The sequence below is a fragment of the Periplaneta americana genome, chromosome 1 (genome assembly GCF_040183065.1).
Source record: "Periplaneta americana isolate PAMFEO1 chromosome 1, P.americana_PAMFEO1_priV1, whole genome shotgun sequence".
NCBI classification, from domain to species: domain Eukaryota; kingdom Metazoa; phylum Arthropoda; class Insecta; order Blattodea; family Blattidae; genus Periplaneta; species Periplaneta americana.
Window position 1 is genome coordinate 195,750,987 of NC_091117.1, and position 27,509 is coordinate 195,778,495.

The following is a 27,509-nucleotide window of genomic DNA, read 5'->3' on the forward strand; positions in this document are numbered from 1 at the left end:
GGTTCTGAGTTGCAGAAGTGTAACATAATGTGCTAAACATGTGCAATGTATTCCGTAATAATAACTCGTTAATAGTACATTATGCAACGAGCCTATAATGATAGTAATTAAGAATCGAGCATGGATATTTATGAAACGAGCGCAAGCGAGTTTCATAATTTTCATACGAGCTTCTTAATTACCATTATAGGCGAGTTTCATACGACTTTTTATGCTCGACCATATTTCTAACTTGAAATTACCGGTGTTCAGATTTATATATTTTATTTGTATCTGACAAGATCGGAAGTGACCTTGTTCTAGGTCGTGAATTGTGAGATGTGCGCAGACGCGAAAGTGTTGATTTTTTCCGAGGAACAATAATGTCATTGACCTTGACGTAGTCCCGTTAAACTTGATATTATAATATTATAACCTTGATTATTGAATTCGACATTGAAAAACGAGATGACAAATTGAATTTATTTGAATATTATTTACAATTAACGCTAATTATTATAGTAACAGAACATAACCTTCTGCGACAGTATTGGATTTCCAGCCTCCGTGACTTCTCGCTAATTCTCTTTCGATTGCATATCCGAGAATAATCGATACTTGCGGTTTTATAACGGTACAAAGCTGACTTGTCATTGGCTGAACACATGTAAGCTGAGTTATCATTAGCTGAAGACCTGTACTTTAATGAGTAGGTGTACTTTAATGACATGCATTAAAGGACTGCTACCAGGTGTATAATTAGTACATTTCGGCATGATCGAGCATAAAATATTTTATATTGCAGATTGCAGTTCTCATCTCCAACGCAATTGCCTCCTTGCTGCAGCCATCACTGTACGATAGCATTATTCTTATCAAGAAGCTGCCTTACCTTCCAGATCTACTGCCTTCTAGTTCTAGTGAGTACAGCTTCAGTACAGTATCTAGTTAAAATTATTACTGTATCTTGCACTTCAGAGTAATCTATGACGCGATAATAATAATAATAATAATAATAATAATAATAATAATAATAATAATAATAATAATAATAATAATTTTGCTGTAGGTACCTCTGTATAGGATTATCATAATTTCAGTGGTAAAGCATGAAGTCATGACCGAGGCATGCACTATGCAAGTGGTTCCCAAACTTTTTTGATTGTGGATCCCTTTCGACTTGAAAAAAGATTAAAGGATCCTCAAATTAATTAATATAGATATAAATTTAATATGTCTCCATTTTTATATTCTGTACATATTTAATCAAATTGCTAATATGAAGAATGGTGTTGTTTCCTCGTCTCACAAGTTTCATTCAAGTTGGGAGAGATGGAAGGAAGTTGAATTCTCATATCTGATGTGATGTCCAGGCGATGACGGAATTATTCGTAATATTAAATTAATGTTGTTATGTTCACAGTAAGAGTAGCAGAAGCAGAACGCGTGCACAAGGACGAAATTAGTTTCTTTTTAAAATAGGGTACGTGTCAATATGTTGTTGTTGTTTTTTAATGCCAGGTGTTTGACAATAAAGTCATTTGACCTCTTGCACTCCAATATTTTTCAAAGATATTATCATGACCAGCCAGTGAAGCACAGATTTTGAGGTGTTCCGAATCCATTTCTTGGTTTGAGTTGCACAATGGGCAGTTAGGGGACTGATATATTCCAATTCTATGCAGGTGTTTGGCCAAACAATCATGGCCTGTTGCCAATCTAAATGCAGCTACAGACGATTTTCGTGGTAAATCGGGAATTAACTGTGGATTTTGATGCAGAGAGTTCCATTTTTTCCCTTGGGATTGTGTTATCAAATTTTGTTTGTTGAAGTCTAAGTATGTAGATTTAATAAATCTCTTCACAGAGTAATACGTAGATTTAGTAACAGGTCTGTAAGTAGCAGTGCTGCCCTTCTTTGCTAAAGCATCCGCATTCTCGTTTCCCAGGATTCCACAATGGGATGGTATCCTTTGGAATACAATTCTTTTATTGAGTGATATTAATTGAGAGAGCATTTTATTTATGTCTGCTGTTTGAGATGAAGGTGTGTGTTTAGAGACGATTGATAGAATAGCTGCTTTGGAGTCTGACAATATAACTGCATTCTTAAGTTTATTGATGTGGCATAGAAGATTGCCGAGACATTCACTTATTGCAATGATTTCACCATCAAAACTTATTGTTCCATATCCAAGAGATCTATTAAGTGAGAAGAGACAGCACGTAACACCTGCACCGGCACCTTGTTCTCTGGAGATCAAGGATCCGTCGGTGTATAAATGAAGCCAGTTTTGTGGAGGGTACCTAGTATTAATTGTCTCTAAAGACAATTGTTTTAGTATTTCAGTGTTTACTTCTGATTTCAGTATTTCTTCTGCTAAATATTCGTGTCAATATTCATTGCTGACTAAATAACATTGTCAATTAAATTTATTTTACAATTAAGACATTCAGTCTCCGAGCATATTTACAAAAACGTATTCATACACTATTGAGAATTGCAAACATTCACACACCAAGCAGATAGGAACTAACTAATAACTCGCCACCCTCGCCAAGCAGACAAAAATTTTCAATAGAATTGACTATCTTAACTGAAAAAATAAAATCGTGTTTTTTACAACAGCTCGAAGGCCAGCTCATGCAAGGGTGAGATCTGGTCATTTACCCTTCCTGATATACTAACTTTCACGAGTACAGTCGCGTCTAGAAAAACGGTAGTATTATATGTTATTTATTTCAGGATATATATTACCAACCTCGGATCTCCTGATAAATGTTGTCAGACCCTCAGGAGCACACTTTGGGAACCACTGCACTATGCAATTACTTTATCTCAAAGTGGGCGTGGCTAAACATTATTCCTTATTTTATTGTTGTTGTTGTTGTTATTATTATTATTATTATTATTATTATTATTATTATTTATTTATTTATTTATTTCTTCATTCATTCATTCATTCATTCTTCTGTTAATGTCACATTATAATCTCAGAAACTCTGAAAGTCTTTTGTAATTATAAATATCAAACACCATACACAGTGATTTACTCTTAACAATTGAATAAATTTTGTTCCTTGATGTAAGCTCATAAACTCAAGTAAGTGTACCATATTCTTAAATATTTCAGGAATGTACAGTGTGTATGTGGAAGATTTCATGGTCCGCGATGTCAAATACATCTGGCATGGAATGAGCTACGGAAAATTAAAGGAGATCCTCAAAGACAACAGAAATTTGAGGAGCTTTCCACTGGTGGATAATCCTGGTGAGTACACAAACAGTACATTAGTTACTAAAGACAGTGGCTTTGCCATTTCATATTTGTGCAATGTAGTGCTTTCTTCCATCGAACTTGTGTCTAATGACTCTGTTACTGCTTTAGAACCTGTAAATATTTTACAATCCCACAATAAGAACAAGATAAGTCAATGTCGTAACATTTTCTGGATTAGGGTTTGAAATGTAATATATCAGCTACTGTCTTCCTCCGACGAGTTTAGCGCTGGGACCTGAGGTATTCTTGCCATCCGTGCGGGGGGGGGTTGCAGGTAGATTCTTTTGTTGCTACAGCCAAGCTGAGCCGAGCGGAGTGGGAAGTATTAATCGTCCAAAAATATGCAGTCTTCACTCTTCTCCCTGATGTTAGCTATGTTAATATTATATGAATTACTCATTAAATATTTCACCGTTACAAGTCATTTTTAAGGAAACATGTCGTGGAAAGTTTTTGGTTTTATTCTATTCGAATTTTACAATATTTGTGACTGGTACCGTGAAAAACAGATTCCTATAATGTCATGCAAAAATCATTTGTTGGTGATATCTTAAAATACAAAATCAAGTAGTTATACTTCTCAAGTGAGTTCAGCAGTACAGTATATTTAAATTGATTACTTTACAAATTTAATTCAATTCTACTAATCACTAAATTTTATAGTATGATTCTTCTTTTCATTTATGTTATTGTAGTTGTATTATGATTTTTATTTTTTATTTATTTTATTATATTTGTATTTCTGGTGGTGTGATGGCCTTAACTTCACCAAAATAAATAATAAATAAGTAATAAATAAATAAATGAATAGTAAATAAATAATACATAAATAAATAAAATGTTCTACAATACTTTCCTTCTCTGAACACGTAAGTACGAATGGTTGTATCTCTATCTCGCCAAAAATACGTTAGAAAACTAATAGGCATACCGCTCTCGTAAATTGGGCGAATGTTTTCATTATGATTGTACTTCCTTCCAGATTGCCGCTGTCACTGTTCCCTCCCACTCCTGTACCGCGCTAGACTAGTCGGAACCGCATTCCTCTCAGCACTAAACTCCTCAGAGGATGACAGTAGCTTTGGCTCTAAGCAGCTAAGATTTTCTACAAATAATTTTACATTCTGCAAGAATATGTGTTATAATGAAGACTCAAAAATGGCCTAGCTGTGAAATTCCAAAGTTCTCTTGTGAAATATTTATTAATTTGACTTGACTTGTTCTCCCCTTATAGTCTTCAAATGCTATTTCATATGTTACTAAACGTCATTTCATATGGTTTTTTCTTCAGACCTCCATAAAACGGTACATGATTTTTTTTATACACATATGAACAAAATCCGGCCAATAGTTTGGAAAAAAGCACTACACAAGTAGGCAGCATGCAAAAATCCAATTTTCGGAAAGTTGAAAACTTGCAGTTTCGTGAGGACAGTACCTGTACTTGGAAACCGACCTTTTTTATAGCATCACCATGTGAATTTCGAACAGATCGATCAGAAACTTGCACTCTTTCAGATGTATGGGAGATCTTAATTTCATAAAATCTATAATATAATTGCATTTATATCTGAATATATTTTCTTTATTTTTTTCCAGATTCAATGATTTTATTAGGATCTATTCAACGCTTGGAGTTAATCAAATTGATAGAGCGTCATATTGGACGAGAACGAAGGCTACAAGTGGCTGCCAAATGGCAAAAGGAGGCACAGGAAAGGTGACATATCTGAAAGAAGGTCTAGCATAATAATTTCTGCTATTGTGTACAATGACTTTATATTTTAGTGATGTGAAAGAAGTGTTTTTTAAGACGAGAAACAGTATTATAGTACGGTATTCTTCCAAGTAGGCCTACGTCTTTTAATTACCTTCTGGTAAGACGTACTAACAAGTTGAATTTGAGGAAAACATCAGTGGTAGGTCTATAAGTTGACAATGCTGTGTGCTATGGCAAAATACATTCTCATCACCGGTACTTACTTACTTATGGCTTTTAAGGAACCTGGAGGTTCATTGCCGCCCTCAGAATAAGTAAACTGTTTGAGTCATACTTGCTATCTAACTAACTTCAACATGACCTGTCAGAAATTTGCTGCAAAATTGGGATCTAGAGAAGAGCTGCTTAAAAAAATTCACTAGACATGGATTACATATGAACAGCAAGGGGAAAAATCAGTTATGTGAGACAGTAGAATGAATATTTTTAGTGTATAAGCTAAATGAGTATTTTAACTTCTTAAAATGTATAACACAATATAAGTGAATGGCAAGCTAACAGAAATATTAAAGGTAATTTTTCTTATATCAATATCTATCCCTGGAAATTGTGAAAAAAATCTGGTACAACCTTAACTTCGAGACATAATTAGAATGCCTACACAGGAGGTGGAGCGACCAGTTTTCAGCCTAGTTTGTATCGGATATTTTAAAAATTATTTTCCTTAATTTAGTGCACTTTGAAACAGGTTTAAAAGTCTTTTAAAAGTTTAGTTCAAACATGAGCTGTGTAGTTCGCGTCATTCTGCAGTTATTGTGTTTATAGGATAATATGTCAGAAGACAAATTTAACTTAGTTTGAAAGGTATGCTAATGTAGGTTTGAAAAATTACAGAGCTAGAGAGGAGATGGAACTCAAAATATGGGAGGAATCGCAGAAACAACGGCGTCCATCTCGCTTCGAGGTTACCCCAGCACCAGACATACTAAAGCTGCGGCAGCACTCGACAAGCGAACTTCTTTCTCCTAATAACATGTTTGCTGGAGGGGATGCCAATGGGGTGAGTGAACGCTTTGACTATCAAGCAATAGTAACTTTAATTACTGGATATGTTACGGGAGAAAAAATCTTTTACCGATATATTACTATGATATACAGTACCGGGTTCGAGTCCCAGTGCCAGAGAGAATTTTTCTCCATTTTACCGATTCTTCATTCTATAGATACGTTAAGCTTTGTATGGCTAGAAACTTTTCTAAAGTATTTTAACACAAAATTGCTAGGATAGACAGGTTTTGTGTAATATTTTTTGTGTGCATGCATAGGCAGGGATATTATTATTATTATTATTATTATTATTATTATTATTATTATTATTATTATTATTATTATTATTATTATTATTATTATTATTATTATTATTACCGCGGTACCGGTATATTATTGTCAAGGCATAATATTAGTTTTTAATATTCTTTGTAATAACCTCAAATTTTCCATGAAAGCATCAAATATAGTCGTCAGGTTATTACTATCACTTCGTCCTGCTGATATGTTTGTTGTTTTGATTTTCCAATAAATTCATCCAATCACTAGAATAACATAAATATTATTCCTAGCAACAGTTTTTCGGTTGTAGCACCATCACTTCCATTTACTTCTTCAGTTCTCTGTATGTTGTCTTAATACTTCTATTATTCCATCTTTCCTATACACTTCTATGTTGATCATATTGTTCAGTACTTGCCATAACAAAAGGTGAATCCGATCAAAATTTTCAATTTTCTAAATATTAATTATAGGTTACGTCCCAGCAAATTGCCGATTTCATTTTATAACCTTAAGTTTTTCAGCATCCTGTCTACCGAATAGAAACACTCTCCATTGTTTTCAACTTCATTTTTTTTTTTTAACTTTTATTGTTCATCGGTATCACCTCAGTAGACAGAGTGAATCTGCTGACACATTATTTTACCATTTAAAATCAGATACATACAACGGAATGTATGACAACGATCGCTAATTGAAGTTTTAAAAAAGTTTTTAAAGAATTTTTAAATAGAACTTCGTAAAAATAATGCATTAGATATAGATAGCTATAGTTGAGTTAAGCTCAATTAATGGAAAAGTAGACTTTTGTCTTCGAGTATGATGTCGATTAGATTTATGTTTTATTTGATTTCTGTGGTAGTAAGTTAGTAAACTATATTTATAAATTTATTCAATAGTTAATACATTAAAATCTGTATAAATTAAATTTCTTGGGTAATCCATATTTTTGGTCAGAAAATTTTTATTAATCTTCTGTGTAATAAAATTAATGGATTAAGTACAGATGATGCTACTCCACCCCAATTTATTATACGATATTGTACGATGAAAGAGTAATGGAACGGAGAAAAATTCTCTCCGACGCCGGGATTTGAACCCGGGTTTTCAGCTCTACGTGCTGATGCTTTATCCACTAAGCTACACCGGATACCACCCCGGCATCGGACAGAATCGTCTCAGATTAAGCTCCAACTCTTGGGTTCCCTTTAGTGGCTACCCTCTGCACTACGTCACAGATGTCTATGAACGTAGGACCGAAGTCCACACATGTGCTGAGGTGCACTCGTTTTGAGTGACTAGTTGGCCGGGATCCGACGGAATAAGTGCAGTCTTAAATCACGAAAGACGTTAAAGATCTTGTCTAAGAAATGTTTAATATAGTTGAATTAGGTACAGTACCAGTACTTTATATCCAGAACATACCGAGGTTTTTATGTCTACATCTCTTTTATTATGGAATCTGACCATCTTTATAAAATAAACTTCAAAGGCTACTCAGAGTTGATGAGTTGATGAGAGATATTGGAATCAGGTTGGGTACAGAAATCAAGTATCAGTACTCAGAATAGACTAAACTCAATACCGGTAGTATTCTTGGCTACAATTAATACAGAATTATCAGAAAACAAACGCTGGTCTTTTTGGTGAGAAGCTTTTAGGTGAGTGAGCTACTGCATGGGTCCATAAATCAGGTTTCTGTAATAAACGTTGTAAGTAGATGGCACAAATGCATAGGTACATTAACAAACTTACATAGTACATTTTTACACAATTTTAGATAAATTTAAATGTCTGTGATGTGCAGCTTCTCTTTTATGTACATGTTTTCAGATGCAGTGCAATCCTGTGTTCGGTAGTCAGCCAAAGAAATCAATTCTCAAGAAAACAAACTCCTTCACTCTACGTAGCTTCAGCCCACTCACAAGCCCTGCTGCCACCCCCTACACAACTGTAACAGGAGCAGAGAGTCGGTGAGTTTGTAATAAAAGATGTTACCTCCCAATTACGGTGATTCATTTCCACTTTTTATAATAATTATGGTTTACTTAACGATGCTCGCAACTGCCGAGGTTATAACAGCATCGCTGGTATGCCGGAATTTTGCCCTGCAGGAGTTCTTTTAAATGCCAGTAAATCTACTGACATGAGCCTGTCGCATTTAAGCACACTTAAATGCCATCGACCTGGGCCGGGATCGAACCCGCAATCTCGAGCACAGAAGGCCAGCACTATACCGACAGCGCTACTCTGGTCGACTCCATTTTTTAATTCTGGAAAGTTACTCACTAACAAACTGATTCCATTTCACTTTCATTTCATTGTTGTTGTTGTTTTCTAATGTCAGGTATTTGACAATAAAGTCATTTGACCTCTTGCACTCCAATATTTTTCAAAGATATTATCATGGTCAGCCACTGAAGCACAGATTTTGAGGTGTTCTGAATCCATTTCTTGGTTTGAGTTGCACAATGGGCAGTTAGGGGACTGATATATTCCAATTCTATGCAGGTGTTTGGCCAAACAATCATGGCCTGTTGCCAATCTAAATGTAGCAACAGACGATTTTCGTGGTAAATCGGGAATTAACTGTGGATCATGATGCAGAGAGTTCCATTTTTTCCCTTGGGATTGAGTTATCAAATTTTGTTTGTTGAAGTCTAAGTATGTGGATTTAATAAATCTTTTCACAGAGTAATAGTAGATTTAGTAACAGGTCTGTAAGTAGCAGTGCTGCCCTTCTTTGCTAAAGCATCCACAAAGAAGTAAAGTAGGGCCTAAAGTAACAAATTTGTTAAGAGAAATTGCAGTTTGTTGTTGATGATTGCAGTATCCGCTTGGCATTTGAGGCCATCTTCCGCAAGTCAGCAACACTGCAGGATGTAAATCCAGATCCTGAAGCTGGTGTTGGTGGCAGCATGGACGTGAGTGTGACGATGGGAGATATGACGGATGCTCCACCCACGCCTGCCAGCCCACGAGCATACAAGAAAGTACAATTGGTATGTATTAAACTTATAAAGGATGCAATATTGATCTAAACAACAAATGTCTTAATATCACATTATATTCTTTACTTATAGACAAGATAAAAGTAATTGTCACATATTTCATGTACATATTTTCAGAAAAGTTTGTCAAACTTTTTACAAGTTCCTCATCATCTTGTTCGGGTGAGCAAAAGCATAGATTGTTTTACATTTAATGCCGTTAAAAGAATGCACCATACCATTTCCTGATACAGTAATTCATACAAGTTTATAACTGTCCCTAACCCTATCCTCGCCCAATGACTTTTCTGTACAAGATGAAAACTTTCTAGACCTAGTTTCACATTGTCAGAACTCTGTCAAGACAAGGAGTATAATGTTGTGCTATGCTGTATTTGTGATATGTGATTTTTTATGCTGTGTGATGCTATGGCAGCCGTGGCGAAAATGTAATTGTGTGCCGAGTCACTGGGTAACCTGCAACGTGCATAGCACCTATGGAGGGAGGCGGACACCCGAAGGGGAAGTGAAGCAACTGTCTGACTTATTAACGGATTTTCATTTACCTTAAGTCAAGCACTTAAATATAATTTTATACAGTACAAGGCTACAAATTAATGTTTAGTACATGTAACGAAGAAAGAAATGAACAATAAATGAACAATATCACAACCTAAAATTAACTGCCTTCAGAATGTCTCTGCGACAAAGTTTCAAAATCAGGAATTATGTCACTTACTGCCAGTCGTAGTTGATCATGAAGGTATTTGTCTGCTAGTCGTGATCTAAATTTTGGTTTTTACTATTTTAATTGTTGAAAATAATTTTTCACAAACGTAAGTTGTAGCGAACATGGCTTCAACAGAGCAAGCGAAAGAACGAAGCTTCGGATATTTATTTTTTGGTAAAGATTTGAAAGTTCAACATTTGTCAAGTCCTTACATCTAGCTTTCATTTGACATCACATAGTAAATCAGTGAGTTCAAATTGAAGAGCTAACCGCATTATTTGTACATCTGCTGAAAAAGGGTCGACGTACAGAGATGATGATGATGATGATGATGATGATGATGATGATGATGATGATGATGATGATGATGATGATAACAACAACAATAACACTTAACCTTTTAATGTTTCATCAGTAACATGTAGTATAATGCCGTTTTATGTTATACAACCGTTTTCCTTGTAATAGTTGTGAACAAATCATACATTTAATATTCTCATCATATTGACAGCAAAAAAATGCGTCCTCCCATCCTACTTGGAACTTTCGTACATGGCTTCGAGAGAGACATATGCCACTCGCAGGTCAGAGACAAATACAAATGGAACGGAGTTTGACTCCAGTGAGTGAGAGGGTGGAAGTTGGCAGAGGTTAGAAGCAAGCAAAATGCACAGCTGTCACTGCGAGCCACAATGTCTCGCGAGTCACGTTCTCGCCACGGCTGTGCTATGGTATAGAGTGCTATACTATGTTGTATTGTGCTGTGCATTGTTGTGTTATTTGCTATTGTGTTATGCCGTTCTGTGGAATGGGGTTTTCTGCTACACTACATATAGTGTGTTGTGCTATGCAATGCTGTGTTTTTCTGTGCAGGATATATTTTTTTTATGGTTTTTGCCTTATTCTTTACTAACTTTATTAAACTACATTATTAGTCTAGTTCAGATTTTGGTATTGTGTTGTATTTTATTTATTAACATTCCATGGTATTCTTACATTGCTACACAGCTAGAATATGAAACAAGTCAAAAAACTTAATACTATTATAAAGTCTTAATTTATAGTCACAGTCTAGATGAAATATATATACAGACGAGATTTACAATATAGTCTACTAGTACAATACAAAGTTTCAAAGTTTTAGTATCAATTTCATGAAGTGTTATTGAATGTCATGAATAGACTTACAGAATAGAAGACATGAGAAATTAGGTACTTCTTTAATTTGGCCCTAAATAATTTTATGTTTTAAGTTTCATTTTTTATATCGACAGGGAGGCTATTAACAATTTTTACTGCCATATAACACACTCCTTTTTGATAGCACGATAGACTTGCCGATGGAGTATGAAAGTCATTTCTTTGACGTGTATTTATGCTATGAACTGTTGAATTAGTTACAAAGTTTTCACGATTATATATAAGGAAGATTATTAATGAAAAAATATACTGACAAGTCATGGGCATTATTTGTAGTTTTTTAAAATAGTCCTACACGATTCCCTAGATTTGGCACCTACTGTTATTCTAATTACTCTTTTTTGTAGTAGGAATATATTGTTACTATCTGTGGAATTTCCCCAGAATATTATTCCAAAACTCATTACCGAGTGGAAGTATGCAAAGTATATTGTTTTTAAGGTATTGATATTTACTATCTTTTGCATAGATCTAATAGCAGAACAAGGTGAATTTAGTTTGGGGGTAATATCTTTAATATGATTTTTCCAATTTAATACATTATCGATTCTTAAGCCAAGAAATTTGGTTGTTGTTGTTGTTTCTAATAGGGATCTATTATTAATATTGCGCTAGAAATTTGCGACATTGAATTTGGACAGGATTTAAATTGAATTATGTTAGTTTTGTTACAATTTAATACTAATTTATTGATTGAGAACCAGTCACATATTTTGAAGAGAATTGTATTGTGCTGTGTTATGTTATAGTGCTATATTGTGTTGTGGCGTGCTGTGTTGTGCTATGCAATGCTGTGTTTTTCTGTGCAGGACATTTTTTTTTTATGTTTTTGCCTTATTCTTTACTAACTTTATTAAACTACATTATTAGTCTAGTTCAGATTTTGGTATTTAGCATTAAATCCACATTAAATATCTCGCGTGTCTACATATGTGACAGCAGCCCTTCTCATGCTCAACTGTTTACATTCTTTTCTCTTATCCGTCTTCCTCATTTTCTAAATATTTTAATCTACGAATAAGAGAAAAATCTAGGGAAAAAGAAGCCCTACGAAAATCCATTAATTGAACCTAACGTTTTACATTACTGATTTAAAACACAGCTCAAGTCTTGTCCTAAGTTACGATATCCAATTCTTTTATTTAATATATCTGAACTTACAAAATTCATCAATGACAAATTTAAAAAAAATAATGAAGTGCGGTATAGGCTATTAAATCATTTATTTTACATGATTCTTTTAAACTATTCCTTCTTGTAAATAATATGTTTTCATTATGTACCCATTAATGTCTGTAAGTTTTATGCTTTTAGCCATATTTGTAATAATACTAATACATATAGGCCCATTAAATAATTAGTTACAATAATAGCAATACTAAATGATTAGTTTTAATAATATTAATGCTGAATTGCTCCCAAACACGAGCTTTGCTCATTTGGGTGGTGCTAGAATACAGATGTTTATATTTATGTTTTTTGTTTGTTTGTAAATCTGTCTCTATAATATTCTATAATTTAAAATAAATTTCAAATTGATTAAAAAAATTAGCATATAGTCATGTCCGTACACATATTATGTCCACGGACGTGATGAATTTACTTAAAACATTCCGTTAATCCAGCAATTTTGTGGTCATAAAGTTTTTTTTTCAAGTAATGTCTAAACCTGCTTACCATAGTACCGGTACTTTATTGGAAATTATCTCGCCAGTATATTAAACAATAAGAAAAGCAGTATGCCTCCAATACAATATGGCTGGCCGGTAATAACCAAAGTGTGGAATAGTCACTCGTCTGCATTGTAGCTGTTTTTCTATAAAGTAATAGATTTGTCCACCGACGCGACTGAAATTCTTGTGACAAATATTTCATCTGTTGTAAAACTGCTTTGATATCACCTACTTACTTCAAGTTACTTCAAGGGGAAACCCAGTGCTGACACGTAGCCTACTCCAGTCGAATAGCACCAAGGAGGCTGCCAGGCTTAACGTCCCCATCCGACAGACGTATCACTATCAACAGTGACATATGCCTTCCCTTCATATGCACTGCGGAGAGATTTGGGTTTTAACCCAGCCATATTGCTGCACAATTTAGTGATTAGAAGTTGTTCACCGCCATCTCTCCTAGTCCTGAAGTAGAAATTTTACAAGAAAATTTCTGACCCCGCCAAGAATCGAACCCGGGCCAGCTAATCTGGAGGCAGACACGCTACCACAGAGCTAACTCGGCGGACTAGATAACTGATGTTAATACCTGTATTTGGAATGAGGGTTTTGATAGAAGAAAGGCACATAGAGAAGTTTGTCATTGGTGCATATATGCCCTTCTTTCGGCAAGTCTCTCAACTATAATATGTAGATGGCAGTGACATTTTTAACAGTGTTTTCAACTGCAAAAGTGATTCATCAAAATTCAACTTTGCAAGAACTGTACGATGAAAGAGTAATGGAACGGAGAAAAATTTTCTCCGGCGCCGGGATTTGAACCCGGGTTTTCAGCTCTACGTGCTGATGCTTTATCCACTAAGCCACACCGGATACCCACCCGGCGTCAGTCAGAATCGTCTCAGTTTAAGTTCCAACTCTTGGGTTCCCTCTAGTGGCCGCCCTCTGCACTACGTCATAGATGTCTATGAACGTAGGACTGAAGTCCACACATGTGCTGAGGTGCACTCGTTATGAGTGACTAGTTGGCCGGGATCCAACGGAATAAGCACCGTCTTAAATCACGAAGTGATATGGACAAATCTATTACTTTACAGAAAAACAGCTACAATGCAGACGAGTGACTATTCCACGCTTTGGTTATTACTGGCCAGCCATAGGCCTATTGTATTGGAGGCATACTGCTTTTGTTATTGTTTAACATACTGGCGAGATAATTTCTAATAAAGTGCCAGTACTATGGTAAGCAGGTTTAGATATTTGAAAAGAAAACTTTATGACCACAAAATTGCTGGATTCACGAAATGTTATAAGTAAATTCATCACGTCCGTGGACATCACATCCGTTGACATAGCATGTGCACGGATTTGATGATATTTCCATGCAGATATTCTGCGTCATCATACGATGAAAGAGTAATGGAATGGATCCTGGCCAACTAGTCACTCATAACGAGTGCACCTCAGCACATGTGTGGACTTCAGTCCTATATTCATAGACATCTATGATGTAGTGCAGAGGGCGGCCACTAGATGGAACCCAAGAGTTGGAACTTAAACTGAGACGATTCTGTCCGACGCCGGGCTGGGTATTCGGTGTGACTTAGTGGATAAAGCATCAGCATGTAGAGCTGAAAACCCGGGTTCAAATCCCGGCACCGGAAAGAATTTTTCTCCATTCCATTGCTTTTTCATCGTATGATGACGCAGAATATGTGCATGGAAATATCATATGTACTTCGGTACATTAAATAATATATTTGCAAGAACTGGCCAATAAATTTTTCCTAGAATCCCGTATGAGGAACAGAGTTTTTTTACATGCCGTAAATGTATGACACGAGACTCATAACTCTACATTCCTCCTGGAGAAAGTCATACTAAGGATCTTATTTCTATTGTTCTGAGCCGGGTTTGAACCCGTGAGTCCACACCTGTGGAGTAATGGTCAGCGTGTCTGGCCGCGAAAGCAGATGGCCTGGGTTCGAATCCCGGTCTGGGCAAGTTACCTGGTTGAAGTTTTTTCCGGGGTTTTCCCTCAACCCAATACGAGCAAATGCTGGGTAACTTTCGGTGCTGGACCCCGGACTCATTTCACCGGCATTATCACCTTCATTTCATTCAGATGCTAAATAACCTAGATGTTGATACAGCGTCGTAAAATAACCCAATAAAATAAATGAACCCGTGAAGTAGAATAGTAATCACTGGACTGCTACTTTTCTGTTGTGGTAGCCACGGGAGCGAGTGATAGACATGTCACCAGAAGACCAGAAACAGTGGGAGGAGGAGGAAATGAACAAGGGCGTCAACTTCGACAAATGCCACATCGACCCCGCGCCCTTTCAGCTCGTGGAGAAGACTTCGCTTCTCAAGGTGCACTCACTCTTCTCTATGGTGGGTGTGAACCACGCTTATGTCACAGCCATCGGCAGACTCATTGGCGTTGTGGCGCTCAAAGAGGTGAGTGGAAAACCCCGAGAATAGAATTAGTCTTGTAGAGTACCAAAACTTAAATGAACCAATACTTACAGTTAAGTTCAAACCTAACCATCAGGGTTGCCAGACGTCCTGAATTTCCCAAAATTGTTCTGGATTTTAATGGTGTGTCCTGTGTCCTGGATCGAGTTATGTATTTGTCCCGGAATGTCAAACAAATTTGAAAAATGCAATATTTTTCTCATTTCTATAAAATTATTTTAAAAGTTCCTTATTCATTTTTTAAAGACTTTGTCCAATCTCTGTTTGATGTCGCTGTCAATGCCGCTTGCTGCCTTCTATCGGGTTGTAAAAAAAAGTAAAAAGAAGGTAAAGGTATCCCCACAGTCTACTATATAGTCACGAAGCTTGAGTTTTAGGGTGCTAGAAACAATAGACTGTGACGATACTATTTTGCATTGTCTGTAATGAGGCGATATTAGCGATCCTAGTGGTGAGCAACTACCTAATGTTTGCATATTTACTACGTATTGAGCTTCGCGACTGTATATACTAGACTGTGGTATCCCCGTAACATGCCACGAAGGCACTTGGGGGGCATGGAGGTAGAGCCCCATGCTTTCCATGACCTCGGTACTAGAATGAGGTGGTGTGGTCGGCACCACACTCTGACCGCCTTTTATCCCCGGGAAAATTAATAAGAATATAATAAACTAGTATTAGGGTATAGACCTATATTATAATTACTATTACAATGTATTATTTTGGTACAGGTAATGAAATTCCAAGAATTTACTTTGCTACACAGATTCTACAAAATGAAACTCAGTAATAAAATTGTGATGTCTGAATTTTGGCATCTCATCTTAATTAACTGTCTTGTAAATAAGTTTGATGTGCTTATCCTTCATTCTACAAAAATTTCTATTACTCTATCGGGTTGTACTGAAATAAAAACGATAATACTAAAGTATTTATTCTTTACTCTCTTTAGAAGTTGATTTATTATTGACAGAATTTACACACTACAGTATTCATTTTTTTCTGTATTAGATCAGGCTCTAATATGACATTATTTTTCTAGACTTTGCCAATAACTCAAAGGAAATTTCATAGTCTAGCAATGTAACAAAATTTAAAGTTCAGGCTGGCCCTGTATAATTAGTTGAAATATATAACACGAATAAAAACAGCCATATTGGAAATTCAATTAATTAAAATGTTTAGTCACGTTAGGATACGCAGTATCATTACCTGTCCTGGATTCTTGATGAGAGAAGCTGGCAACTCTGCTAACCATTCATCTTAAATTTGAGTCTATAGTAATAAAACTAACTCATGGCAGTACATGCTTTCTATTCTCAGTAGCTGACCGGTTGAGACTTTTGTTTTCTTCACACATTATTGGTATTCTGGTCTTTTATAGAAATGCATGGATCAAATTGAAGTGCGCTTGAAATCACTGTATCAGAGTACCATGACATATTAACTAGCGTCCCAATATTATTTTGGAAATTAATTACTGGTACCAGTATTTTGTTTTACAACGGAACTGTTAAGGAGCTCATATCGAGACTTCTCCTCAGATTTCGCAGATTTGTTAGATCTCCAAAGCAGATATAGAAGCACTTTGAAGTCCAAAGTGAAACATCTTATTTTAGAACGCACATTGTCCCAGGATATATATTAAAATTCACGGTCAAGTTTCAGTCCCCTACGGCCACTTCCAACGGAATCCTAACGAATATTCACATGATACGATGAAAGAGTAATGGAACGGAGAAAAATTCTCTCCGGCGCCGGGATTTGAACCCGGGTTTTCAGCTCTACGTGCTGATGCTTTATCCACTAAGCCACACCAGATACAACCCCGGTGTCGAATAGAATCATCTCAGATTAAGCTCCAACTCTTGGGTTCCCTCTAGTGGCCGCCCTCTGCACTACGTCATAGATGTCTATGAACATAGGACCGAAGTCCACACATGTGCTGGGGTGCACTCGTTATGAGTGACTAGTAGGCCGGGATCCGACGGAATAAGCGCAGTCTTGAATCACGAAGTGATTTACGCATATCATATATATTATTTTAATGTACCGAAGTACATATGATATTTCCATGCAGATATTCTGCGTCATCATATGATGAAAGAGTAATGGAACGGAGAAAAATTCTCTCTGGCGCCGGGGTTGTATCCGGTGTGGCTTAGTGGATAAAGCATCAGCACGTAGAGCTGAAAACCCGGGTTCAAATCCCGGCGCCGGAGAGAATTTTTCTCCGTTCCATTACTCTTTCATTGTATGATGACGCAGAATATCTGCATGGAAATATCATATGTACTTCGGTACATTAAAATAATATATAGAATATTCACATGTTTATCACTGGGATTGTGGCGCTGGAAATCAATTTAGAACACATTTCAATTTTTATTGTACAATATAAATGCAATTATCACTACAATGACACAATAATTCTTGCAGATAACACAGAAATAACTTCGGAACCGTAATTAACAGAGTCGCAGTTTCACTTCACTTCCACTAGATGACTCTCGAGTTCCAGCAGACGCGTAGTAGGGATGCCAATATCGGCAAACGAAATGAAACTGTGAGGAATGTTACAACAGGTGTGCTAAACGTTAGGAATGTTGCAATAGGTGTGTAGCACGTTAGGTTAGGTTAGGTTAGGTTAGGTGTGTAAGATAATATGAATGGTTACCACAGTTGGCGACACTGCAATCATTTTCCCACTCCACCTCAAATAACGTCACAATGACGGAATATGGCCGCCTTCTTCCTTCAAGTACAACGATTTTCCTATATAAGTAAGGAACCTATTTAGGGCGGGTTGGGTGGGACCACAGTTCTCCCAGTGATCACATCGAGTTTCTACTACTCCACATTACAAAACTAAGGTATTTTCAGTGTTTGTTTTTAATTCCCAATACTGGCAATACATGACTGAAGCTTCACCAAATTCACAATTGTAACTAGTTTATAAAGTAATCATATAATTTAATTTGTCATCTAGTGTAAGTAAGTATTTAAGTCCGATAATCCTCTGGCTTATGCATATTTTTCGCTTTTGATCTTGTCTTAGATATACCTTTAACTTTCTGTTGTACTAACATTACATTATAATTTATTTCCTTTTTATCCTCTGGTTGAGTGGAAGAGAAGGCCTCACGGCCTTAATTCTGCCAGAAAAAATAAAGCATTATTACTAAACTATATTAATAATTAACAATGAAAATCCGAGGATATCTGGGATAAATTATTAAATTCGGAGACATTCCGGGGATATTTTTTTCTGGGAACAGAAAGGAAAAATTAGGGGGCTGTCCCCAGTAAACAGGGATGTCTGGTAACCTTATCCTACAGAAACAGAAACTAACATTGGACAGACAGACAGATCATTCCAAACTCGATACAAAGAACACATTAAAGCAATAACCAGAGGACACAATACATCTACATATGCCGAACACATAACTAATGCTAACCACACATACAATAACATAAATGCGGACATGGAAATCCTACACATACAACCCAAATACCAAAACCTCAACACACTAGAACAATATGAAATATACATACACACTAAAACACACCCTAATCAAATTCTCAACACACAGATCAATTTCAGAACACACACACTATTTGACACAACTCTTCATCACACGAACGCACCCACACAACAGGCAGCGAAGTTGAGATAGCGCCGAGATCTAGTAGGCTCTGAGGATGGTGTCAAGTAGCACCGAAAGAGCTGTAAGCCACACGTGCTTACATAATTAACACGAGTAAGATCGCCATTTAATCAATTATTTAGAAACTAACATGTTTGCGAGTTAAGTGTGTGAGTCCAGTATTGAGGTTTACATGTGCTTGTTTGCAGCTCCGGAAGGCAATAGAAGACTCAAACTCGGGAAATGTTCCTACTCACCAGCCCCCACACATAACCTTAACTCCGCCACCTGGGTCAGGAGTGAAGGGGGACTTACCACTGGTGAGCGACCCACGCACCAACAACACCGTCACCTCCATGGACTCGGCGCTGAGTAGTAACACTGCAGCTAGCGACACAGATGTAGAGGAACAATCAGACCACTCAAGGCTGTGAGCAGGCGCAGTGACGACTGATGAGCAACCCAAAGACTGAGCACGTCACGGAGGAGGGGCAACGTGGCTCACACAGCACAGATGTTCGGTAGAACAAGCCACTGCACAGGCATATCGCTGCCCTGTGAACACAGTGCCATCTTCATATCGGGAGAGTTGGCTTATTGGTTTTACTTAATGACTGAATCAGTCTGTAATTTTATGAAATTGCCACCAAATAAGACATTGATCAAATGCTCCACGTTAAGTCATTCCACTAATTTGATTAAAGAGGATAAGACTGCCAAAAGTTGAGGTTCATACATGCAACTATTTAAATATGAATATTTAAATACTTATATAGTCACAATCATGCCATGGTATGAAAGAAAAATTTCACAACCTCGAGCGGGATTCGAACCTGCGACTTCCTGTACTCCGGTCAGGCGCTTTACCAACTGAGCTATCGAGTTCGTCTCACGCCAAAGGCTTGAAATTCTCCTCTCATACTGGCGACGTATATACGTCATCCAACATCGTAAGATGAAGTTTACATTTACAATGTTTTTTTTTTCCACCCATAAGCAGTGCTGACTAGATCAGACGCTATAGACAGTACTCTATAACAGAGTCGCCAGTATGAGAGGAGAATTTCAAGCCTTTGGCGTGAGACGAACTCGATAACTCAGTTGGTAGAGCGCCTGACCGGAGTACAGGAAGTCGCAGGTTCGAATCCTGCTCGAGGTTGTGAAATTTTTCTTTCATACCATAGCATGATTGTGACTATATAAGTATTTAAATATTCATTAATATGCCACATCAACGGACGTATATACGTCATCCAACATCGTAAGATGAAGTTTATATTTAAATATGCATGCTATAGTCGTGTCGCTGTTATTTCCGGTGTGACTCCTCCCCTTTGCTTACGTCTTAGGAAGTGAAGGCTCTATAAAGTCTAGGTCGGTAGTATCGTTCGCCATTTTTGTTCTTTCATTGCCGAGCTACCAGATGAGGAATCTATTTGCTTCACCATTAAACATTATCATGTCGTAGTTCCTATGATAATACAGTGAAACTTGTGTAATTCGAACGTTTTTAATTCGAATTATTCTTTATTTCGAAGTTTTCCTTTGTCCCCTTGAATTTCCTATGGAAACAGTGCATAAATATCGTCTTTTATTCGAACATAATTTTGTTTAATTCGAAGAAAAAAATCCAGAACGGACATGAGTTTTACAGTGAAATGTGGTAAAGGCGGAACGAGCCAGTACTGTAACAAATTGACCTGACTATAGGGGTTGGAGGCTGGAACCGGGAATGCATTGTATCTCCTTTTCGGGTGGTCCCAGTGTGGGTTGACAACCCTTGGAGTGTCATTCACCTCGAAAGTACAGTTACCGTACTCAGTTAAAACGGTCACCGTGCATTGCTTTTCACAAACTCCGAAACCCCGATCTTTCACTTCCGAAAGCTAAGAAGATTCATTGAGGGACACCAAAATGTGCATGGTTCTCTGTTTGATGCATTAAATAAACTGGAGGACTTTACAGTAACCCAGCAAATCAATAAAAAGAAGCAGACTAAAATCACATCCTACTTAACAAAGGCCTAGTAAGGTATGTTTTTTAACTACTGTATGTGTTGTGCATAAATGTTTACTAATTACTGTACCGTACTGTATTTATGTAATAGGCCTATCATTATACAGCACTATATTTTCTTGTATTATAATACCCTGTTGTCTTGAAATGTTATAGTAATACATAGTACATACAGTACACCAGTAGTTTGCCTTCTACAGTACCATTTTTTTAATTCGAATTTTTCCATAATTCGAATTTTTTCTTATGCCCTTCAGATTCGAATTACCCAAGTTTCACTGTAAATCAAACGCACTGTAATTGAGCAAATAATTGAGCGGCAAATAACGTCCTCGTGTGATTTCTGCGAACGCCGACAAAAGAGCCAAAATGGCGGGCGATTATATTACGTATTTATCGAGCCATAGGAAATTCATTACATCATCAATAGCGAATGACAAGATGCACACGTTTAAATGTAGCCGACCTGCTGCCGGAAATAAGAGCGACGGGACTATAATTGTTAAAATTTGAGATGATGTTAGTCTTAACATATGTGTATACTTGTTGTAATCCCTCTCAACAAGTGATGTCACAGGAACTGAATTATGTGACAGGAAATCTTTGATTCCCTGCTCCCAATATTTTCTGGTATATTATTAATTTATCTTCCTCTCCTTCACGTGCAAGTCTGTATTGCAACAATTAGAATATATTACATTTCAAAAAGACGCAATGTATTTCTTCGGCTAATTAACTTGATCATTTTTGACTATGTCATCTCAAAATGCCATAATACTTGTTCTACAAAATACGAATATTCACTACTGGTATCATACATTCATACTTGTTACCATAATACGTCGTTATTTTGTAATTTGTAACATCATCCATTTTCTGCATTCGATGTAATCCAGTGAACAATGTATAACTGTGTGTACGTGTTAGGCATACTGGTAATGTTTCCTTATGAATTGCAAGCAATTACGACGACAGTCTTGTAATTGCAATTTAAACACATCACATAGGATTGCTGCTTTTCTGCAATATTTTGACATCAACACTTAAATATGTGCTCATTCTTCACAACTGATTCACAGCAATAAATTTTAATATTATTTATATAAAATGGTGGATACCATAATATTTATTAATGATTGTACAGACGTGGACAAATTATTAGCAAAATTGAAGATTTTTATTACATATTTTTACAAAATATGATTCTTCAGTTTAGACTACAGTTGACATTTTTGCGTATTTCGAAATTATTAGCAAAATTGAAGATTTGTATTGTATATTTTTTTACAAAATTTGACTCTTAAATTTGGACTACATTTTATATTTTTGCATATTTACAAATTATTAGCAAAACTGAAGATTTTTGTTATATATTTTTACAGAATTTGATTCTTCAATTTGGACTACAGTTTACATTTTGGGTATTTCCAAATTATTAGCAAAATTGAAGATTTTTATTTTATATTTTTACAAAATTTGACTCTTCAATTTAGACTGCAGTTGACATTTTTGCATATTTACAAATTATTAGCAAAATATGAAGATTTTTATTTTATATTTTTACAAAATTTGACTCTTCAATTTAAACTACAGTTGCCATTTTTGCATATTTCTATCTACTGTAATGATAGAAATATGTAAAATTGTCAACTGTAGCCTAAATTGAAAAGTCAAATTTTGTAAACAGAATTATCATAAAAATCGTCAATTTTGTTAATAATTTGTCCACGTCTGTATTATATTCGAACTGTCAAAAGTATGTGAAGTGATATAAAATATTTTAAAACACATTATCGGTACCATTGCAAAACATCACAAGGATTTTAAACGTTTTTGTGTAGTTATCCCACAGTCTAGTATATACAGTCACGAAGCTTCAGTTGTGGGGTACTAGGAACAATAGACTGTGCCGGTACTATTTCGCATTGTCTGTAATGAGGCAATATTAGCGATCCTAGTGGTTAGCAACTATCTCTGGATGCATATTTACTACGTATTGAGCTTCGTGACTAATAATAATAATAATAAACTGCCCCCCATTGAGGGTAGCCCTTACGGACTCAGTATATCCTCAAAAAAAATTATTATACATATGTAAACATAGATATTAAATTTAAAGAAGGGAAACAAAGAAAAGGGTGTGAAAAATTACAATTGCTATTAATGTGGCACCATGTGATTAATTACGACTTGGCAGGATATTTTTAACACAATTATCACAATGTCATCCCTCAGAGATGTTGGCAGAGCAAACTGCCGTCGAAATTCTTCGAAAAAAGCTGGTATAGTCCCTCGAGCACCTATGAGCAAGCCGAATACCTCAACGTGAATTAAGGCATATTTCAGCTTCAAATAGTTGACTGTAGGCTCATAGATCGACTTCTTCTCAAGGTGGACCTCGGCTGACTGATGACATTCTACTTCAAAACGTATCGTGGGTTCCACAATGATGCCCTGTTTAGTGTCAGCATTGTACGCTAAAATATCTACTCGTCTCGTTGACCCATTTTCAGCTAGACAGGAGATTTCTTCTTCTACTATCTAGCCCTTATTTCTTAATGCGGCAGCAATTTTGGATCGTACAAGATGATGTCTAGAGTTCCTCAAGAGCAATCCCTGTTCACAGAATCCCAAGACGTGTGCTAGACTGTGGTTATCCTTTGTTGTTATTATCATATGAAGAGCACAGGGGAATAACTTGAAAATGATCGATTTTCTGTTTCAGATGTCCTGTAGTAATAGCTCAGGTTATGTTGATTTGTATAGTTTAACTGTACAGAATAATAACCTCATTAGTCCAAATAAATTTGAAGAATGATAATCCAAAGACAACGCAATATAATGGGTCTTGAAACTTTTAACTTGCTCTCCTGTAAAAACAGTAAAACATGACATCAGGTTTTTCCCCTATACTCTTTATATAGAAACATTCTTCTGTTCAGCTATACAGGGTGTAACAACTTTAATGTTTAGAATTTCTGGAACATGTTCCCTGACACGTTCTACGTCGATTAAACCTAACATACCTATATCCAAAGTTCTATAGGTTTGGATTATTTGTACCCCAAAGTTAAATTTTTGAGTTTAATTTTATCGCTGAATACTGAAAGAAGTAACACCAATTTCCGAAAGTGACATGTCTATGTCATTATTTTTATTATTACCATATTACATTTTAATATCAACTATTTGTGAGTATGAAAGAAGCAGTGCAAATTTGAAAAAAATAATGTCCTTAAGATTCCAAACACTGTACTTCTTGAAATTTGCCAATAGGCACGTGAAAATACCTGTGCACTAGGAATCCTACGATTTGGGAACCGTGCTTGATATGCCAAAACAGCTGCTGTTGCATTGCCATCACACAGTCCATACACATGAACTATGTCGGCGTATTCCTGATGTGTGTACACAAAAGGCGTGTTTTAATGGTCAAAACTCAATAAAAAGACTAGACACAATACGGTTTATTTTTCTCACAACTGTTATTTTAAACTGTTGTCTGTTTCGTTTCCTTAGCAACCTAAACTATTTTAATTTTTTTTTTCAATGAAATAAAATTAATTAATCAAAATAGATTACATTGCAATAAATTAAGAGTAATTTAATTTCTCTTAAAAGTAAAATTTCCTTCATTCACTGCTTTTCAAATGTTTCTTATGTATCTCTACTTAGTAATGCCATAAAATAGTCCTTGTATAAACGGTATAATGCTTGGAGCTGCAAGAAGTTCTATTTTTTCCAGCTCTGTTATCTCTGTAACCTCTCAATTTCGGCTATAGGTATGTTAGGTTTAATCAATGTAGAACGTGTCAGGGAACATGTTCCAGAAATTCTAAACATTAAAGTTGTTACACCCTGTATTATCATAAAGTTGAACATTCGGTTTATTTATTGTTTTCATATCCTTCTAGAGAGGATGAGTGAGGTATTTACCACCTAAGTTAACTAAATTTCAGATACACAAATGTTGAAGGGAATGAAAGTGACACCAACTTTTGGCAGTCTTTGCAGTTGTGAATCCTAATGTTCTGTTTGCAGACGAAATCTGCAGTAATGCACGTTATCTGTAACGGACAGCTTATTCGTCTGCTTCAGACAAACTTCAGATCGTAGGCATTTATGGAAAAGTAATAGTTAAAGAAAAAAAAGAACTTCAACCTGTTTTTATGAAAGAACAAATGAACAAAAGAACTTCAAAACTGGTGACAAGGCTAATGTATCATTTTAAAATGACGACGACAGTGAACTATCTAAGACCATTGGTTGTGAGAAGTCTGTAGATAGAAGATTCGTGGATAAGCTTCCCGAATGATTATTTTTTATAACAGTTCAAACTTCTGAAGTCTCAGAGAGGTCCTACTTGGCTTGCATAATTTTTCTAAAGCTGCAAGAAAGTATTTGTAGTGTTTTTACTTTTTACATTCATCCATCATGATATAATTCAGATAGCAGTTTTATTTTTTCAAAATAAACACTTTTAATAAAAAAACACAACTTTTATCCAGTTCAATAAAAGGCGTTGATATATTTTTAAAATTTAAAGAATCACTCTTGAACCTACGCCATTCATTTTCTTATATCCATGTTTTAAAATGATAATTATCAGCACTATAAGTTTATAAATCAATTCTTACACAACATTTTGGAAAAAAAACATCATACAGACCTTTATTAATCCTTATTATAGATTCTACCGCTTCTCAAACTAACAGTACTGGTAAGCGAGACATTTTCTTCATTTTTTATGGAAGCAGATATCTTTATTTTTGTGTATTTAATTTCATTTTTAAATATCCTGAAGTAATCTTACTATGAAAATTTATAATGTTTTTAAAATGGCGGAACATTGATATACTCTTTTCTCAAAAAAACATGGACATGACCCACACATTTTTTGCAGTGTAGACGAACTGTTCAACAATAGACTCAACTCACCAGCGTGAATGGTGCTGGATGTCAAATTAGAGGAAGAATGTAGCAGATACTGACCGTTTAATTCAGTTACTTGCTCTCCAAAGTTGCAATGTGAGTAGTAAAATTGGATTCAATATATTCGTAAGGCCATAACCCAGAACAGTAAAAAATTTCATCAAAGCTAACACTGTTGTTATTTTACTTTCTTGTAAGAGTATAAAAACCGAAGTAATTCAGATCTTTCTGAAACAGAATAACTCTTCTCGGGTTCTCAGCCAGGTGAGTTGGAGATTAGCTTCCAAGCTTTCGACAGCTAGCTCTGCCATCTTCTTCAGGGAATGAAGTGATGTGGGACCATGGTGGATGGCAGATCTAGCCGTCGAAAGCGTGGGAGCTAATATCCAACTCACCTGGCTGAGAACCTGAGAAGAGTTATTCTATATCAAACGCCGGGAAAGCCTCAAGTCATACATTTCTGAAACACTTTCTGCAATTCTGCAATTCGATAAAAGACAAGATCAATATAACGGTTTTTAGAAATGGATTCGGAACACCTCAAAATCTGTGCTTCAGTGGTTGACCATGACAATGTCTTTGAAAAATATTGGATTGCAAGAGGTCAAATGACTTATTATCAAATGCCTGGCATTAAAAAACAACATAACGTTTTCTTATTGTCTCTTATTCGTGCATTATTTGTACGGGATTGTAGACCTAAATCACCGCCTATTCATTTTCCTCCCATGCTAGAGAGAGAGAGGATATGCCACGCACTGTAGCTCTAAGATATTGTTTAACATTATCATTGTTCTTATGATTTTCATACCGTCTTAAAATTCCCTCAATTCTTCTCTTATTTCTAACATCACGCTTATTAATGGGGTGCAAATTTGAATAACACTTCTCAGTTTCTTGAGCTCTAATATTCTCCAGAAATCTCCAAATTTTCGAGATTGTTGTTTGTTTCTTGGTTGCCCTGTAGTATGGTTTCATACATATTCCAGACAGGAGGAGAATATCTGGGTTGAACATCTCTGTGCCTCCCCCGAGCATGTCGTCCTCTGACATATCAAGTACATGATGTATATAATTCGCCAGTTTCATCAGGTCGTCATTAACACGTCGCACAAAAATTAAAATGTTAATTCAACATCCACCAATAATATGAACGATAATGCCATTAGCTCCTGCATTTGGTGTCTCATTTCGGTTTATTGAAGATATGTTTCTCGTAAATCTATCGAGTTTATTTTTCGAAAGATGAACTACGAAAAGCGATAAAGACGGCTTTTTGCATTTGGAGAGTGCCATTGCAGGCCATTCGGTATCTCGTGAAACTTACCTGCGCATGAGGGGAAGGAAAGAGTGGACTGAGAAGCTTCCCTCCCTCACTGTGCTTCGACTTGCAAAGCCAGCTGGCTCGCTTACTCCCACCATAAGGTTCCTTCTGTGAGCTATGGCACACAAATGCATTTGGTTTCACACGAATGACCTATACTGCATTAATATTTGCAAGTTCAAAATCCACGATAAACATTGAGGATTT

General features: G+C 36.0%; 1 protein-coding gene across 7 annotated transcripts in view; it reads left to right on the top strand.

The window, feature by feature from the left end:
* Positions 1-25,511, top strand: part of ClC-a (chloride channel protein 2) — a 266,134-nt gene extending 240,623 nt beyond the window's left edge. For 5 of the 7 annotated variants that reach the window (XM_069835328.1, XM_069835336.1, XM_069835346.1 and 2 more), the window contains exons 13-20: positions 785-899; positions 3,114-3,251; positions 4,860-4,980; positions 5,875-6,040; positions 8,143-8,282; positions 9,140-9,311; positions 15,135-15,362; positions 19,240-25,511. In XM_069835328.1, coding sequence (XP_069691429.1) covers positions 785-899; positions 3,114-3,251; positions 4,860-4,980; positions 5,875-6,040; positions 8,143-8,282; positions 9,140-9,311; positions 15,135-15,362; positions 19,240-19,464 — 1,305 coding nt within the window. In that variant the 3' untranslated portion in view covers positions 19,465-25,511. Of the gene's footprint in view, positions 1-784; positions 900-3,113; positions 3,252-4,859; positions 4,981-5,874; positions 6,041-8,142; positions 8,283-9,139; positions 9,312-9,437; positions 9,564-15,134; positions 15,363-19,239 lie in introns of those variants that run through there. The other 2 variants (XM_069835317.1, XM_069835352.1) reach the window with 2 other exon arrangements.
* The last annotated feature ends 1,998 nt before the right edge of the window (positions 25,512-27,509 follow it).